Source organism: Zerene cesonia, chromosome 18 (assembly GCF_012273895.1).
Source record: "Zerene cesonia ecotype Mississippi chromosome 18, Zerene_cesonia_1.1, whole genome shotgun sequence".
Lineage (NCBI taxonomy): Eukaryota > Metazoa > Arthropoda > Insecta > Lepidoptera > Pieridae > Zerene > Zerene cesonia.
The window spans coordinates 3,584,802-3,602,513 of record NC_052119.1 but is presented as its reverse complement, the minus strand read 5'-3'; the positions used below and the strand labels follow the sequence as shown (position 1 = coordinate 3,602,513).

General features: G+C 30.3%; 2 protein-coding genes and 1 non-coding gene across 5 annotated transcripts in view; 1 reads left to right on the top strand and 2 right to left on the bottom strand.

Moving 5' to 3' along the window:
* LOC119833719 overlaps positions 1 to 17,712 on the bottom strand; it is a 39,407-nt gene that overhangs the window by 7,601 nt on the left and 14,094 nt on the right. Inside the window, exon 1 of one of the 3 annotated variants that reach the window (XM_038357863.1) lies at positions 9,931 to 10,188. The exons of 1 other annotated variant lie outside the window; for it this stretch is intronic. The gene's annotated coding sequence lies outside the window, so the exon portion shown is untranslated. Of the gene's footprint in view, positions 1 to 9,930; positions 10,189 to 17,712 lie in introns of those variants that run through there. One more of the 3 variants, XM_038357865.1, reaches the window with a different exon arrangement.
* Trnal-cag lies at positions 15,116 to 15,199 on the bottom strand. The gene has a single exon. It is a non-coding gene; the product is annotated as a tRNA-Leu (tRNA).
* Positions 15,657 to 17,712, top strand: part of LOC119833720 (aminoacylase-1-like) — a 7,880-nt gene continuing 5,824 nt past the window's right edge. Inside the window, exons 1-3 of the mRNA XM_038357869.1 lie at positions 15,657 to 15,807; positions 16,302 to 16,471; positions 17,121 to 17,289. Coding sequence (XP_038213797.1) covers positions 15,720 to 15,807; positions 16,302 to 16,471; positions 17,121 to 17,289 — 427 coding nt within the window. The 5' untranslated portion in view covers positions 15,657 to 15,719. The remainder of the gene's footprint in view (positions 15,808 to 16,301; positions 16,472 to 17,120; positions 17,290 to 17,712) is intronic.

The following is a 17,712-nucleotide window of genomic DNA, read 5'->3' as shown; positions in this document are numbered from 1 at the left end:
GCTTAAGAGACTTATTAAAAACGGGATCTAACATAAATTTGTTAATTCGTTTGTTAAAAATTTAGGCATAGAAATGATAGTAATTCTTACCAAAATTGAAATACAGGCTCATAATATGTCAATGCTTATATGTTACTGTTAAGATCCATGCGAGCTTTTATTTATATAAAATAAATTCACTTGCTACGTTTCAATAATCAAATAGATATACGAGTATATACTCGTATGTGTTGTTTTTTTCTTCTTCCAATAAAGGTTTAACATAAAATTATACAGAAATAACAGTTGGAAACTTATACACCATTAAGGCTCGTATAAAAATGGATAAAGCTGGTCAAATAAGTTTGAAAAATTCCTCTACTTTTATAAATAAAATAATAAATGCTTTTGCTTCATATCTAACTATAAAATGTACCTACTGTACTAAGGCTACATGGCGTATAATGAAACCTTTAATCAAAATGCTACTTAAAAAAACCTGCGTCAAATATTAGTTCTATTGTTTAATATTTAATTTATAACGCCTCACTACGTGTGGTTTATTAGGCACTTGACCGGTATTTTATCCAAATTTCCCTGTTAACCTCTCGTAGTTTTGGGTATGAGACCTTGACAATACGTGTGAGACAGGCAGATGTTACATCAATTTACTAATACCCATATCAAACTGTTAGTTATCTGGGTACGAATACATTTCAGTATCTCTTTATTGATTGTATGTGTTACTGTCTCAGACAACGCAATTCAAGGCAACTGAAGGGACATGAAATATTAGTTGCATGGTTGTGCAGTCTTTCCCTTCATTATTTTTCAAAGATATACATTACAATTTTACACATCATCAAATCACCAATCCAAAATCTTATATGTATTGTGTTTTTATTTTAAAAATAGGTAATCACTATCGACAGCTCTGCCGATGGCGCTGCCACCGATCTAAGAAAACATTGTTTTATTTCAGAAGATGGTTGAGTTAACACGTATAAATCTTACGATAGTATTAAGTAGACAGCAAGCTGAGTCAGATACATAAGAGCGAAGGCGCCCGCGTAAATTTACTGGAAACTGATAACGCTGATAATGCCTTTTACCCGCGAGATGATAAATTAAAACGTGCTTACAAATGTATTCAGTATTTCATGTTTTGCTCCTTATTCGTTATTTATCTATTGACGTAGAATATTTCTATAGATTTCTATTTTCAACCGACATTAAAAAATGAGGTTGTCAATTGGATTGTGTTTTTGTGTGTTTGTTACCTCATAACTAACCTCATAATTAACATTTTCTGAGTGAACCGATTTTTATGATAAAGCTCTCATGTCGTCACATTTAAATTTGGCGTAATATGTCAGTTTCAAAGAGGTTTCATTTTTGTTATGAACAATTATATTTCCTAGATATTTGACTATTTTTACATTTCGAATATGACTTAATACAATTAATTACAAATGAATGAGATCAAACATTATGTATTTTGAGTTTTTTAATACTTATGTATAACTCTATGCTTAGACTTCACTCTACTAGGTATAAATATCTTCAGCACTTACATTGATTTGTCTCGAAGAAACAGCAAGGACTTTTGTTATTGTAATTGTAACCATAATATATTCATAGTGATATATACTATACGCAGATGAAATTGGCTACAATCCAACATACTATCATTGTTTACGTTTGAATAAACATGTAAGTTATGAAATCTTATGTCTGCATTAGTAAACTATCGTATATTTTCTATTGAGGTCTTCTCAATATGATAGTAGTGACATCAAATAATGTAATAGATTAATCTGCAGTTTAAAGACTCAAACTACGACAATACTTGAAAAAAAATAACACTACAAAATACTATTGCATAAATCGTCTAAAATGTAGGAAAATATAATGACCTCATTAGTTGGGTAGATGAAAGAAGTCCTGTATAACAACTCATTAAAATACAGGCACTGTTTAAATACTCATTAATCATTGTACCTAGTTTAATTGAAGTTTTATTTGAGGTATAAAAAAAGTATGAAATATTCGATATTGCTGTAACTTTTAATGGTGATATACTACGGCTATACTTATAATATCCAAAAAAAATCACTGCGAATTTCTTATAAAAGCAGGTAAACATATGTAGTGAGGTAGGATACCTAAAGAAACCCAAAAATGTTCAAATGTAAAGCAAGATATTAACGTAAACGATTTCCGTGAAGCAACACAAATTGTCATCAGATGGTCCACACGTCAGGTTTTGGAAAGCTTCCAAATGCATGAGAACATATCAAAACTGATAAACGAGTATTCATGAGAGATGATATGTGTTGAAAGCCTTTATATTATATTTGCAAGCGAACGCCAATTTCACATTATTATATTTATTGTAATTAAATGCATTTGACCATTTGAATAATTTCAACTAGATCTTATTTATATAACGGTGAAAGAATTTGTAAATTTTCGATACAGTAGTTCCTGAGATTAGCGCGTTCAAATAATTAAACACTTTAGCTTTATATTATTGGTACAGGTTAAATTACTTACATAGCATGGCAATTTTTTATAAGGGACTCTTATTATTTCGGAGAAGTTGTTATTGAACGAGTAGGAATATGGTTTTACTAGCTGCGTCCCGTGGTTTCACCCGCGTAAGTCTGTATCCCGTAGGAATATCGGGATAAAAAGTTGCCTATGTGTTGTTGTGTACGTACCAAGTAGTTTTTGGGTGACAAACATACACATACACATACATCCATGCTCACAAACTTTTGCAATATTAGTAGGATAGTATTGCTGAATCGCACGAAAATACAACTATATATTGGATCTTATTGACTGATCGTAAGTAACAGTATAGTAAAATTGAAAAGGTAATGAGGAAAATCCACAGGCTTCGCTCTGTCAACAATATATTTAAACTATATCCTACTCTATCTATTACTTTTGTTTATCAGTCTATAAATTCAGCGAGGCATAATTGAAGTGCCATAGCGAGGTAATCTTGACGACGGTCTTGCCGACAACCTCGTCGGCATGAAATTGATGTTAATTAATAGAATATGTTATAGTTTTCTTCGAGCTTTCATCCACGTCTTTGTTTAAACTTGTGACTTGAAGTCATCCGTTTAAACAAAAATACGCGTAATAAATATATGTCTGCAAAATTTATAAATAAAAAATTATTCATGACCGTAGATAAAAGAAATTTTATTTTGTGTAGTAAATGATATATTATGTAGAAAGAAACATACAGCTTTCAAGGCCACACTGTGGTCGCTTTCATGTGAATTGTAACATCTTGTACCTACTAATGCCTAATGGATATGTAATTTATCTCCTTAGGTCTAATTAATTATCTACCTCTGTATAAGCCGGTTAGAATTTTAATTTTTTGTTCAAATAAGGGATTTTCTGTTTTGAAAAAAGTTACTCCCTTATATTATAAATGCGACATTGTGTTTATTTGTTTGTTCACGTCACAACGGAGCAAAGCAAAGCAATTACATGGTGTACAGAATGAATACAAATGAATATAATAAAGGTGCTATTATGGCAACTATAATGTTTTTGCATTAGCATAATATAATTCGCGAGACGTCCATGGTGACATTTCTTTAATTTTTCTCCCTGAATTTCTTGGAATATTGCCAGATATAGCGCTCAAAATACCTGTAATTTGTACGTAAAGTCTACGAATCACGTTTTCAGGTGCGATAACGCGGAATAGAAGTTATCATTCGATTTGCCGTTCAATATTAATCGCCCTAAAATATTTACTATGGATAATTTAGAAACTGGTATAAGCGATATTTTAAGAGTGAAAATAAATTGGATCATTTTTACTGTTATAAATTGTTAAAAAAAAATTTTTCGATAATATATGACGTAGTTATATGTCTCTGTGTCAATCTATAACCTTTATAATAAAACATATTACTGGAAAATATCATATATATTCCTTCTTTACGGGTTAATAGACATAGTATAACTAAAATTACAATAACTACATTTTTATGCGCATCCAAATGGGCTTGGCGCGAGCGGATTTCCGGATTGCGTTCATTAATTTTGACCAACCCTATTTAGATAAGCAATGTGATTAAAGTAATTGTATGAAACCTATTCCACGCACAACTGTTTATTAAAATGCTCATTTTTTTAAATATATAGTACATAGTGTAAAATGGCTCGAAGATTAAAATTTCTTCATTCATTCGGATGAGATCACTAGGAAATTTAAGCTTACATACAAAAAAAAAATGTTATTTTATTTCTAACTACAAATTTCTCTTATCAAATAAAACATGACGTCAATGTACATTTGTACGCTTGTTTAACACAATACAATGTTTTATTCGAAAGATTGTGAAGGGCTAGGGTTGTGGCCCACTTTAACACCATTGCGATCCCAAGGACATCTTTTATCGCAAGGCACGGGCCACGGTCACAAAGTTACATCGGAAATTCGACGCTTTTTAGGACATTTCACCCAAGGACCTAATATATTGTTCAACATTATTGCTTTGTAGTTATCTACATTGCTCACTTTCTTACTCTTTGTAATGAGATATAAAATAGGTATGCACATCTTTCTTTTTTTCGTTGAAATCTGCTAATAATTATAATCTAATACATATAATCATACCGGGAACATGACTTAATCAATCATTATTTCATCAATAAAACTTATTTAACAGCTAAAATTAATTTCATCTATATTCGTTGAAAAAAGTTGTTATTGTGCTATTTAATTGGTTCGCAAACTTTCCAGTGCAACCTACTTTCCTAGAAGTATGAAAAAAAAGTAAGCACACTTTTCTCTTTTCACTTATTTATAGGTTAATATTTTTTTTTTTAGTTAAAAAAAACTGTCTAATTATATTTTTATAATTTTTCCTTTCAGAGTTGAGATCCGAAAGTAAAATGGCCTGGTATATTATAATGATAATTAAATTAATGTTTGTGGTTTACTTGCAAGTAATAATTTTATTATTGTAATACAAACAAATAGTCTATTAGTTAATTATATTTAAGTACATCCTATTTGACGTCATCGTCATCATCAGCCCATATATAATCCACCACACTGGCCAAGAGCGGGTTGGCAGATATCACATGTCGTCGAACTTTTGGTTCTTGGACATGCCGGTTACCTCGAGATATTTTCATTCAAGCTACAGCGATGTGGGTAAAATCTATTTAATTTTTGAAAGCTGGTCTTGAATCCCCCGCCTTTTATATTGAAGTCCGAAGTTCTAATCACCGAGCCACCATGGCTATTTGACGTAAAACAATATTTTATCACACTCATCATAATATGAGTTTTGAAAAAAGCAAATTTGGAAATTGTGAGAAACGGTCCGTAACCTAATTGTCGTTTTCATAAAGCAGTGTGTGTATATGTGTGCGTGCGTGTGTGTGTATTTTTTATGTCATCGTCGGCAATGGAGCTGGTTAGTCGCGTGATGGTTAAAGCGCTGCCACCCACTATGACCATTTGAAGAGACGTAAGGTCGATTGCAGACTTTATGCCTCTACAAACGGATTGCCGACTTTAAATTGGAAAGGGATTAAGGATTGACGAGAGGAATAAAGGAAAGGACTGGGAAGGGTAGGGAAAAGATTATGGGCTCCGGCTTCCCCAATCACCGAACAAAATTCAGTAGCATGCTACTATTTCATACCAGTCTTCTGTGACGGTGCGGTACTTCCACGGTGCAAGCTGGCCCAATTCGTGCCGAAGCGTTCGCGACTACCAAATACAAAGCGTATGAGGTAAAACAATAAATTAGGTAATATTTTAATCAGAAAAGATTTGATATTTTGTTTGTTTGGAAATGATCAATAACTCGTGATTAAATTTTAATTTTTTCACAAGAAGAAACATACATTATTATAAGAATATTAATAGAAATGAATAAATAATAGTAGTAGTTTAACATATTCTCTATTTTTTTTATCTTTAATCAACTCGAGCAGAACCAGGGCAAGCGACTAGGATATAATATAGTAGCTACCTATATACCTATAGTATCACATTTAGTGGGTAACTAATCAGCTATATTTATTTTATATTTAAAGCTTCTATTTCTTTACCCGGTATAAAAACTTTGATTGACGTATCAAAAACAATGGCAACCGGAAATATATTTCATGTAAATCTCTTTGTTTTTTCAAAGCCAAAGTATAAGACCTTCACTTTCTTATCAAAAACAATTCTTAATATCGTATATTTTTATTTTACTTCTAACATGTAGGGTTCATGTTATAAGTACGATATATTTTTATAGAATGAAGCATAGAGATGTCTATAAAGCAAAACTTACTAAAAATTATTAAAAACGTTGTGTTAGCGGGTGCTAATGTTTTTAAAAGGTACAGAATTGATTTAATTAAGCTATTCCTTTAGTTTTTACTATTGAAAAAATCAACTGAATCTTCCGATACATATTTATATGTCTATAAATGTAGGAAGTTAATTTTCTTTTTAACGTTTTAGTTTACCATACGGCATGGTAAAATTTAACATTAATCAATAATATTAATGATTTTTGAATTAACGTTCACGATTTACATCGATTTAGGTCAATTAGTGAGAACATTTGAATTTGTCATCAAAGATATTTTAAATTTGTTTACTACATATTAAATTCACATATTTACTTTTGAATTATGTTACAAATATCGTTGTTTTATACCTATACATATGTATGAGTAATGTGCGATTCTATTAATAGAATAATAATCTTCAATGGACTACATTTCAATATATACGAAGTAAAAATATGCACAATCTTCCCTGCAACAAACTGTCTAATAAAGCTAATGGGAAATTTTGAATTGCAAGTCACGTGCCACCGCTTGCTGTAAATTCCTTCCTTGGTATTCTGAACTGTTACAAGTTTTACATCATGTTGCTAACTGCAAATAGTATACACAAACATGACTTAATTATAAAGGGCACATGTAGCGGTTTTATTGTATCCCAAGTATTATGCCTACTGTAGGTATAAACATACTCCAATGTTATAAACATCATTCAATTCACGGCTAAAAATTTTCATCAACTTTAGCTATTTCTATTGATAATACATTTTATACAAATCGGGGATATGGTTAACTGTTTAAGTTCCGCAGACACAGATTATCGTATTTATTACAATGGTGTGGATAGAAAGTATCTCTTATAAACATAACAGAACCTTTAAATAAAAATGTATTCTTATTTGCAATAAAAGTAGCAATAATTTACTTCTACCAAGATTACCAATTAGCAAATTTTTCTTCACAATTTTGTATGTTTTCTATCGATAAATCACAAACTGTTTACTTAACACAGCGGCAGATTGAAAACGACACCTACAAAATTATATGGGCTGTCACCTACGAATAAGAATTCTTATTCGTAGGCTGTCACCTTTATTAATATCTTTTTAAAACTAACTTTTTTAAAAACCGTTTTTATATCAATTGTTGTCATGAGTATCAAAGTATCCATTATAACCATGTAAGTTACAAATGCTAACTTTTTATTATTAGTAGAAGGAAAAAAAATCAAATTGTTCAACAGATGTAGTAGAACAGAACCAAGTCATTGTACAAAAGAGTCAAATTTGTGTATGAAAATCGACTGAGTCAATACTAATGACCTTTTTTTCATATTTCATACTCGATTTAGCATCTAACCGCCCACAAAAGGTTAGCCCTGTTACACCTGAATTCCGTAATATAACAATTAACTTGCATAGTGAATGATTCTACATAATTAAATGTCATTTAAATAACATATTGACAAAAATTTTGACCTATTATTGAAAGATTATAGTATGTATAAATTATTATTTTTAATAAAAAAAAACTAAACCTCAAACTAAGTCTTAAATTGTTAGCATTAGACCTAATTTAAATGAGACCACATGGAAGGCTTTCAAGTATAAAAAGTATCATGAAAGTCGGATTGCTCAATAAAATTTTGCGGTGACAAACACATAAAACACAGTCGTATTGATAACCTCCTTCCTTTTGAAGTCGGTTAAAAAAAAACAATCAAAGAAATCTCTGTATCTGACCTTTATTTGACTATGTTTCATACAGCCCTACGAAGGAAATGGAAAAGTTTATGCGTGTTTCAATGTGTTGATATCATGCGAACATTTTAGAGAATCTCTATAAATGTGCTAGTAAGCAATCAAATCGTTAGTACCTACTATAATTTATATGTAATATCGATATATGATTAAAAATACAGGTCTTACCCATATTATTAAGGTAAATTATTGACAATTTATCCTGTTGCAATAAAATAATTTATAATACATTATAAGTCGTGTGTTTAGTATCGTAATGAATGTGCACCTGATATCGATATCGCCAAGCTTTTATTATAAATAGTTCTATTTTTACGAAGTTAAATGGATGTAAATTGGAGCCAAAAGCTTGTCAGTGACCGTTTGAATATATTCGAAATATGTTTTATCCAGGAATAAACGCCACTTGGCCGCTTTACTGGTAAATAAATCAGCTGACGAATATCACATTGTGTTTCTTATTCAATTTGCTTTTGATGTACGAGTACGAGACTTTAAATATTCTTGTCGTAAAAGCTTAGTAAAAGATTGCAATTTATTCATATAAACTTGACGTTTTAAAAATCTTAGAAGTTAACGATCAGACACTAGGTACCTATTATATTTTCGAATTTTGTAGTAAACACTTTTTCATCATAATTTTTTTATTTTGGATCGTGTTTCAATGTTCTGTAATAAACTTTTCATTTCATTATTATAAAAATCGTTCAAGTGCGATTTGGACACTAAGGGTCCCGTACAAATAAGCTAAAAGTCAACTAAAAAAATTGGTCTCCCATCCAATTAATGACCCTGACAACCGTAGCTTAACCTCGAGTTTTATTATTTGTTGTTATAGCGGCAACAGGAATACACAATCTCTGAAAATTGTGATCTTCTGTCGATCACAATTCATGAGACAGACGGTCGGACAGACAGACAAACGGAAGTCTTAGAGTAATGTCCTTACTTATTAGTACAAATGTATGATGATTTTTCAAGTTAAGTATGATAAACGATATTTCCTAAAATATCACTACATTGAAAAACTCTATTTGAAAGTAAGAATTAAAATAAGTAAGGTTTTCATCATCTATTAACACTTTAAATTGTATATTAACACATATTTGCCTAATTAAATGTACTTATTCTTAATAGTAAATAGCTATTGAGTAAAGGTAGGTAGGTACTTTCCAAGATAATGCAGTATGCAGTATTGTGTAAACAGTTAATAATTTTCTTTTAATAATTTACGCAGTCTTTGAATACTGACAACGTTTTATGCTAAGAAATTATTATAGAAGATACATTTTTTTCAGTATCAGTTCATTTAGCTACGGAACCCTAAAAATGTGGAGTAGTCTGCGTGCGAGTTTAACTCTCATATGAGTTGGTTTTATCTTTGCTCTTGAGGGAGGGAAATTTCATAATGTGCCTGTTATATTCAAGTTTAAAAGGTATTTAACCCACATTCATCTGAATAGAAAGAAGTTTTATCAATTCTTTTATTATAGCTCGTATAAAATGTTTCATATAGGTATCTCCAACTCAAGGTTTATTAGAAATTCATAATCGTAATAGTTTTTATTTAACATTCCGAATAAATAAATGGTTAATTTATTGTTAGTAGGCACCCTATGCTATGTTCGTTCACTAGAATGTTATATTATATTAAACTTCAAATTGGTAAAACATAAATAAAACATTCATTAACTGTTATTAAAAATTGATCATACCACATTGAAAATTTTGAATATTTTTTTATTTTTTAAATTTTCATCAAAAAGTGGTTCTAATTTAAACAAAATAAGCAATTACTGATTTTTTTTCCTATGTACTGTAACATTTTTTTCATTATCCACGTAAATCTCACCATAAATAACTATTTTCGGCTACATACACAGCACTTTACACTTAATAACATATTTAATTGCATCATTGAAAAATAAATAAAAATAAAAAACACATCATTTTCAATCAAGTCATTGTTACACAAAAATCGCGCGCTTTTAAGTTTCGAATTCGGTAGATAAAAAATGGAATCATAGATAAACAATGTTTCGGAACTTTTTATTCATACGCGGGAGACGTTTGCGTGTCGCGATCGTGTGCCGACTGAAGTCTGCTGAAGCGTTTTCACGGTGCCGGTGGTCGAATACTGCTGGTCACTCATGGTGTGTATCGATGATTTCGATCGTGATAAACGTGGTAAAGAGGTCAGGGTTTAGCTTGAATCATAGATCAAAGAGTTTCGCGCTTAATTGATAACTAAATCGTTGTTTACTCCTATACAATTCTAATTAAATAATTGATTGCAACTATGTTATTTGTTTAAACGTAGGACTCATTATTGTTTTATTAACTGCAGTTATTTGAATTAATTTAAGGAAACACATTAATTAAATATAAGTAATTCACTTCAATTTCAGTATTTCATAGATATTTTGAAGAGGGGAAATATATTTTTGACACAAATAATGTACAGCCTTGTCTTGGTCTATAAAACTCTCATATTAACCCGAGTAAGCACAATTTACGGTCGTTTCTTTTTAATGTAAGGGCAGTTTTATTTTATGATTTGAAAGGCTTTAACCGACTTTGAAATGAGAATTTTCTATATTTTATCAATCGTTGTATTGACTTAAGAGCAGAAATTTCGAAGTGATCACGTTAAACATTTGAGCTGTTTGATATATTACGGCGAAAAAAATAATTTATTTACTTGAGAATTTTTCATTAAAGTTCATATTTAATTAAAGTTCATATAAATGACTGTCCGTCCGTTGTAGCTAGACTTTTATCCACACTTCTACGCTAACAACATGAACCTACGAGGTATGTTTCAAGATATGTATATGGCAGGGCTTTTGAATGTCTTTAATTTCATTGAATAGCTGACGAGCAAATACTGTTATATGCTAACAATATCTGTATATTGTTAAGAAAATAATAAACCATCAATATTTTGGATTATGTTCTAGTAATCCTGGATAAAGATTATAAATATAAAATGTTATCTATTAATATAGTTTAAAGCTGTATATCCTGAATATATGCATAAAGGTTCATTTATTTTTATTCTTTATTATTTTTACTCTTAGAGCTTAACAAAACTTCTCTGTTTATTTTTGTATTCATTAAAATCAAATAAATAATTAAAATATAATCAACATGAATTTTATTATTTTTTATATTAAAGTCATTGTAGGATTCTTGTTCACAACTGTACAACATGCGTATGCCTATAGAGTATAAAATCCTATAGACTATTACACATAATATAATTGCCCATGATAAAATTCAACTTTACGAATAGCATGGTAACTGATCTTTAGAAATCGAAAAAGACTAAAATGTAACGGAGAGATAAATGACAATCCGCGCAAGGAAATAGAGATATAAATGAAGAATGATAGCCTGATAGGAATAATTCGAATAAAATTTCTGAAGTAGGTTGTAGTTACTGTGCACTTTTGTCATGAAATAAGAATAAATGAAACGGACATTTCTTAGCTCCAACCAACTCTTAACTCTCGTTCCAAATTTAAACAAAAAATAATAAAATATGATGAATAACTTTGAAATTTTCGGACCGTCTCAAATATAGCAAAAAAGACCAGCTTTGGAACACTTTATCTAATGTTTGTTGTTCTCTGCGAAAGCAATGAAACAATAATACCAAGTAATATTTCCATCTGGTTTTTGCATTAAGAATAAAGACTGGCGCTTATCCAATAATCCTTGTTCTATTTAAATACAAGTCCAGACTTTGTTTCACTTTCATAATATATTTTTCTAGTCGGAATACTTGTTATTTAATAAGTTTTTAGTTTTACTATTAAAGGTACGTGGATAAATATACCTACCAAGAGAAAAATGGGTACAGAGGCATGGACTTAGGTTTCATTGTTTTAGAATGTTATAGAACTAGTTCTCAGAGCGCTTTACATCTATATACCAAAAATTTATAAAGGTTTAAAAAAGGAATAATTAAATAATTTGTTTTTTTTTAGTTTCCTACGTCCAGGCTATTTGATTTTGCTTTCTCGTCGATTTTATTATTCTCTTCAATTAGGAGACACCGATAATTATATGCGTACCTAATAAATTTTTCACATCAGTTTACCCAACTCCATTGGCGTCATATTATTCCAGATTTTTTTTTACCTTTCTGTGACGAAAGAGCACACGCCATTTGATTTACGATCGTAACTCGTAAGATATCTGTTTATTTTATCAGCTGTTATCAAAGTCAATTTGTGTTTATGATTTTTTGTGAGGACTGAAAATATTATTTTAGTTAATAACATTAACTACCGGTCCACCCCGGCTTCGGCCGAGGTACATATATAGCCTTCCTCAATAAATGAGCTATCTAACACTGAAATAATTTTTTAAATCAGACCAGTAGTTCCTGAGAGTAGTGCATTCAAACAAACAAACTCTCCAGCTGAATAATATTAATATAGATATTTCTCTTCTTTCCATAATACTCGTCTGCCTCCAAAAAGAAGTTACTCGGTATTTTGTAAGAAGTTTTCGTTGTTACAAATATAACTTTTATTCTTCATTTAAAAGTTTAAGGTAGTTATAGTTGGAAACAACATATTAAAACTAAATCAAGGTGAAATTAATTTCAAATAGATATTTTGATAAGAATCCGTTTATTTTGCAATAATAAATTTATTGTTTATATTGGTTTATACGATTTTTTTTTGTAAACAGAATAAAACAAATATTGTATGACAATTGTTAAAAAGTAATAAAACATGGGTAGAAAGTAACCTATGACTGAGATTTTCTTTTCTGTTTTATCAGATTTTGTACAAACAATTTATTTAGTAAATTAGGAAATTTTTATACCTTCTTAACAACTAAGTATTAAATACTGAACAGTTGCTGCATATTTTTTATTTTACATGGCGAAATCAATATTGGTTTGAGGCGAAGCGCCATCTCCATAGAATTATTTGTTTTCCATATCGCCAGTTTCTTCAAATGTTTGCGTATAGTAAAAGCGCCATCTTTGAAAAAATCCTAGTAACAACCTCTAATAAACGTGTCCTGAAGAATAAAGTTTCAGTATGATTGCTGTAGGCGGCGCGCCGAATGAAAATGACTCTAGCTATAAAAAAAAAACTAGCGAAAGTTTGTAAGTATGGATGGATGCTTGATTGTTAATCTTTCACGTGAAAGCAGATTACCGTATCTGTATGAAATTTGATACAGAGACAGATTATACGGCCTTAAATAATAAGAGTATACACTTGACTTTATCTTACGCTATATCTTTTTAATATAACAATACATTTTACTATGATATTCATAAAAAAAACTTAGAGAAATATGAATAAGACCATTGTATTACTACGATATACAAATGCAGTATTTTCTAATAGGCACTGCAGTCTTTGGGGAGTCACGATTCCCCACCCAATTGACCCAGCCTATTCATCCTGCATACAGGCAAAACACTTCAATATTCCTGAAAATGGACATAGACATACAAGTATATACTCCCGGTACGCTCTTCAAATACCTACATCAAATTATCGTGTAAAAATGATAAGTGATAAATCATCGGCACCATTGCGGTTTCCTTTTGTAGAGAAATAGTTTATCAATGTCCCGATAGTAAGCAATGCATGTGCGGTTCTGTTATAAAAAAAGACTAAGGAGATCGAGGTTGTTTGGTACATATTAAAAAAATTATATACTTAGACTTTTAATGCAACTAATTCAATTTCAATTTAAATACGAAATACTTTAAATAATGTGTAAAAACAATGCCAAGATAAGCAAACTCAATAAAATAAACATTATGGGATTGTTTTATTTATTTATTTGTTTTTTTATTTATTTATGTATATATCACTATACAGTAAAAAGCAAAGCCACTTTCCGCCGTCTGTATGTCTGTATGCTTAGATTTTAAAGTTACGCAAGAGATTTTGATAGGTTTTTTTTATACAGATAGAGGGATTCAAGAAGAAGTTTTATAATGAAAGATAGCATAGAAAAAGGGGGCGGGATGGGGTTTTACTCCGAATTTAACATGTGCAGAGTTGTGGGCAAAAGCCTGTATCATATAAGTGTTAGAGAAATACTTTTTGCAGAACTATGAAAGCATTTTGTTCATCAAATGGATGTGCATTATATGTAAACATATCCACTTTCAAAAATTTTCAATTAAAATTATATATACAACTGTTTTTCAATTTCAAATTTCAAATGTTTATGGATAGGGTTTTGTTTAATTAAGTCATTTGATTAAAATAAATATAAAGTAAGGTTATTTGTTTAATAATAAACTCTTGTATAAACCAGATGTTACTTGTCAATTATAGTATATTGATAGCGGAGTATGGACTGCATAAATAGCTATTGGAGACGTGGAACATTGGCTATCACCCAATATTATGTTACGTTATGGGTCGTATTATATAGGTAACCAATATATTATAATAACTAGCTATTCGCCCGTGGTTCATCTATAGCCTAAGTCCCTCAGTGAAGTTGCAGCTTTCTAATGGTCAAAAATTTTAAGTAATCGGTCCAGTAGTTTCTATGTAAAATGTTGCAAACATAACGTACAAATGTTTCCTCTCTATATGTGTATATATCATAATTTTATATTGCACGTTAGAAGAATAAGTGATAGTTCAAATTGCTACAGGATTCTAAACCGAGTTACAAAAATACTGAGGTTATCAATTCGACTGTTTTTTGTGTTTATTATAATCGTCATAACATTTTATTGGGTAAACTGACTTGGACGATTCTTTTTTTATGGAAAGCTGATGTCTACCATATGCCGTTGATATTTGGCCTAGTTCTGACAATAATTGGAACGCAGTATTTTTTAAATAAATAATTCGAGAACCTATAGCCACCATATATATAAAAAAAAGGTTTGATAAAAGATTTCATAAATTTGTTTGGATAGGGCAACATCCATATTCAATATAAAGAAAGTATGTACTTCAACAATTATAATAAATAAAATTGGAGTATGCCGGTAATTGAGATTTTCATAAAATTGTAAATAAAAAACTATTTGTCAGAAGTGGGATTCGAACCCACGCCCACAGAAGTGGACTGCGACCTGAACGCAGCGCCTTAGACCGCTCGGCCATCCTGACTCATTTACAATGGATGAAAATAATAAATCAATTTCAAGCATGTCTCAAATATTATATTAATGAATTAATCTACCCATTTCAAATCGATAGAAATAAATTAAAATGATTGAATCGAATTAAGTATGTTAATAATTTATTTTGTTAAATAATTAAATAAATGATTTAGTGACTTAGTACTTATGTTAAAAATGTTGAATTTTGTTTTCATGCTTTATCTCCACCCTACTATATATATCTTTAAAGATCACACACACACACACACACACTTCATCATGCGTAAACCAATGTACGGATGGATTACATTTGATATATCTGCCTATATTCTACATACCGATGTACATAAACATACATAAGGTAAAACACTATTTATTATATATAAATAATTATATTAATAGTTCAATGCACCTCTACCTCCCCTGCTTGTGGTTATTGACAAATATAAATAAGCAATTTATTATATAAACTAGTTATTGTATTGATTTTACTTTGTGTTCTAAAATATCGAGGAAGTATCAACGTAATGTCAGTCTCTGATATTGATCAAGTTGCGGTTGAAAACCTGCAGGATTATCTCCGAATAAGAACCGTTCAACCGAATATTAATTACGGTATGTACATTGTGTGCATGTTTCCCCAAACATTTATTAGGTTAATGAGTTTAGTCTAATTGTTTAAATACCTATTGTTTGATACCCTCCGTTACCCTCGTTAATTGCGGTAACATTGTACAAATAACATCTTATTTATAATAATTTACGGCATTCCCTTGTGTACATTAATAAATTTATCTTTACATAAAACTAGGTACATAAGCAACAGATTATAATATAATTGTTTAGGATTTTAAGACTATACAAATATATATAATGAGATATATTCTATGCATATACATTTTCATTAAGTACTTTGTAAGTAAAATGCATTAAATTACAAGTGATGCAAATGTGTTAAAAACGAATAGTTATATGTTTATCTCTATATCAACGAATTTGAGTAATTCGTAGGGTTTTTTTTCTATTTATTGACATTAATAACTCAACCACAGCATACGTTGATATCTATTACGTACGTAATTTTTTCAATATAATAATTTTGTTCCTAGATGAATGCATCACGTACCTTCAAAACCAAGCATCAGCCTTGGGTCTTCCAGTGAAGGTTTACGAGGTGGTACACAAAAAACCTGTACTGGTGATGACGTGGGAAGGTCAAGAGCCAAGCCTACCCAGTATACTTCTCAACTCGCATATGGATGTCGTTCCAGTATTTGAAGTGAGTATATACTTACATGTTTTATTAATAAGTGTTAGCGTTATACTAGAATTATTTCTATAGACTCAACATAATTCATTTTTTCTCTTCATTTTTATAGGTTAAGTTAAGTTAAGAGACATGGTGTATTTTAAACATTTTTCTGATCTAATATTATAGTTAGGTAATATTATTTTTAATTAAATCCGGCGACGTTTCGCTGGTATTCTTTAACGAAAATTGCATAGAATTTATCGTTCTCTTGGGAACTTCTGAATAAAATGTACACGTATTTAAAATAGTCGAATACAGAACTGCAACGTTACGATAAACTTTCAAGGCAATCCTTAGACTATTTCTAGGTCTTTGCGGAAATCGTGGAAATAGTCATTAGTAAATTTATTTAATTATATTATTTCTTTATTTTTAAGATAATATTCCGTTCAAAATGTTTTTTAAACTAGTACTATTAGAAAGTATCCTTTATAAATATTAATATATTTAGGGTAGGCAACTATAGTAAATATGTATATTGTTATAGTCTTGTGCTTGCTTGTGTTATGCTTTTTTTACGAACATTTGAATGTAGATTTATTATATAAAATAAACCTCAAACCTATTAAACGAAAATCAAGCACAAATGTATCTAATATTGAACAATATTCAACAGAAAAGTTGGACATACCCTCCATTTGAAGCCAAAATAGTAGACGGTGTAGTCTATGGTCGAGGGGTGCAAGACATGAAATCCGTGGCCATACAATATTTGGAAACTATTCGCAGGCTCAAGAACAAGGGAATAACGCTCAAACGGACTATACATTTGTCCTTTGTACCAGGTTAGTTGGTTAAAAATAATTAAAATAAATGCGATTTAACTTTGAGCTCACTACCGCAAAACAAGAAATTTACGAATTAAATCTAACCTGTCTATCCTTTTGATATGTACTTGTGTGAAGCCCATATCACCTTACTTATACAGGTTGTGGCGTAATGAATAGATAATATGGTAACTGCGGTAGAAGACAATGTGGAAGTTCAGAAAAAATACGTTCTGTGTGTAGTCAAAGTATCTCGGTTTTCAACACAACACTATACTAGTTTTCAAGATATTCGACATTTTTGGGAATTTAAAAAAATTGCGCCTTTTGCCACCTTTTCTGGTGGTAAGACTATAAACGAAGTATACCGTGAAACCCGCCATCTTTGGCCGCTTTTTTCACATATTCGGTTATAACTCCAAAAAAATTAAAGCAAAGGTT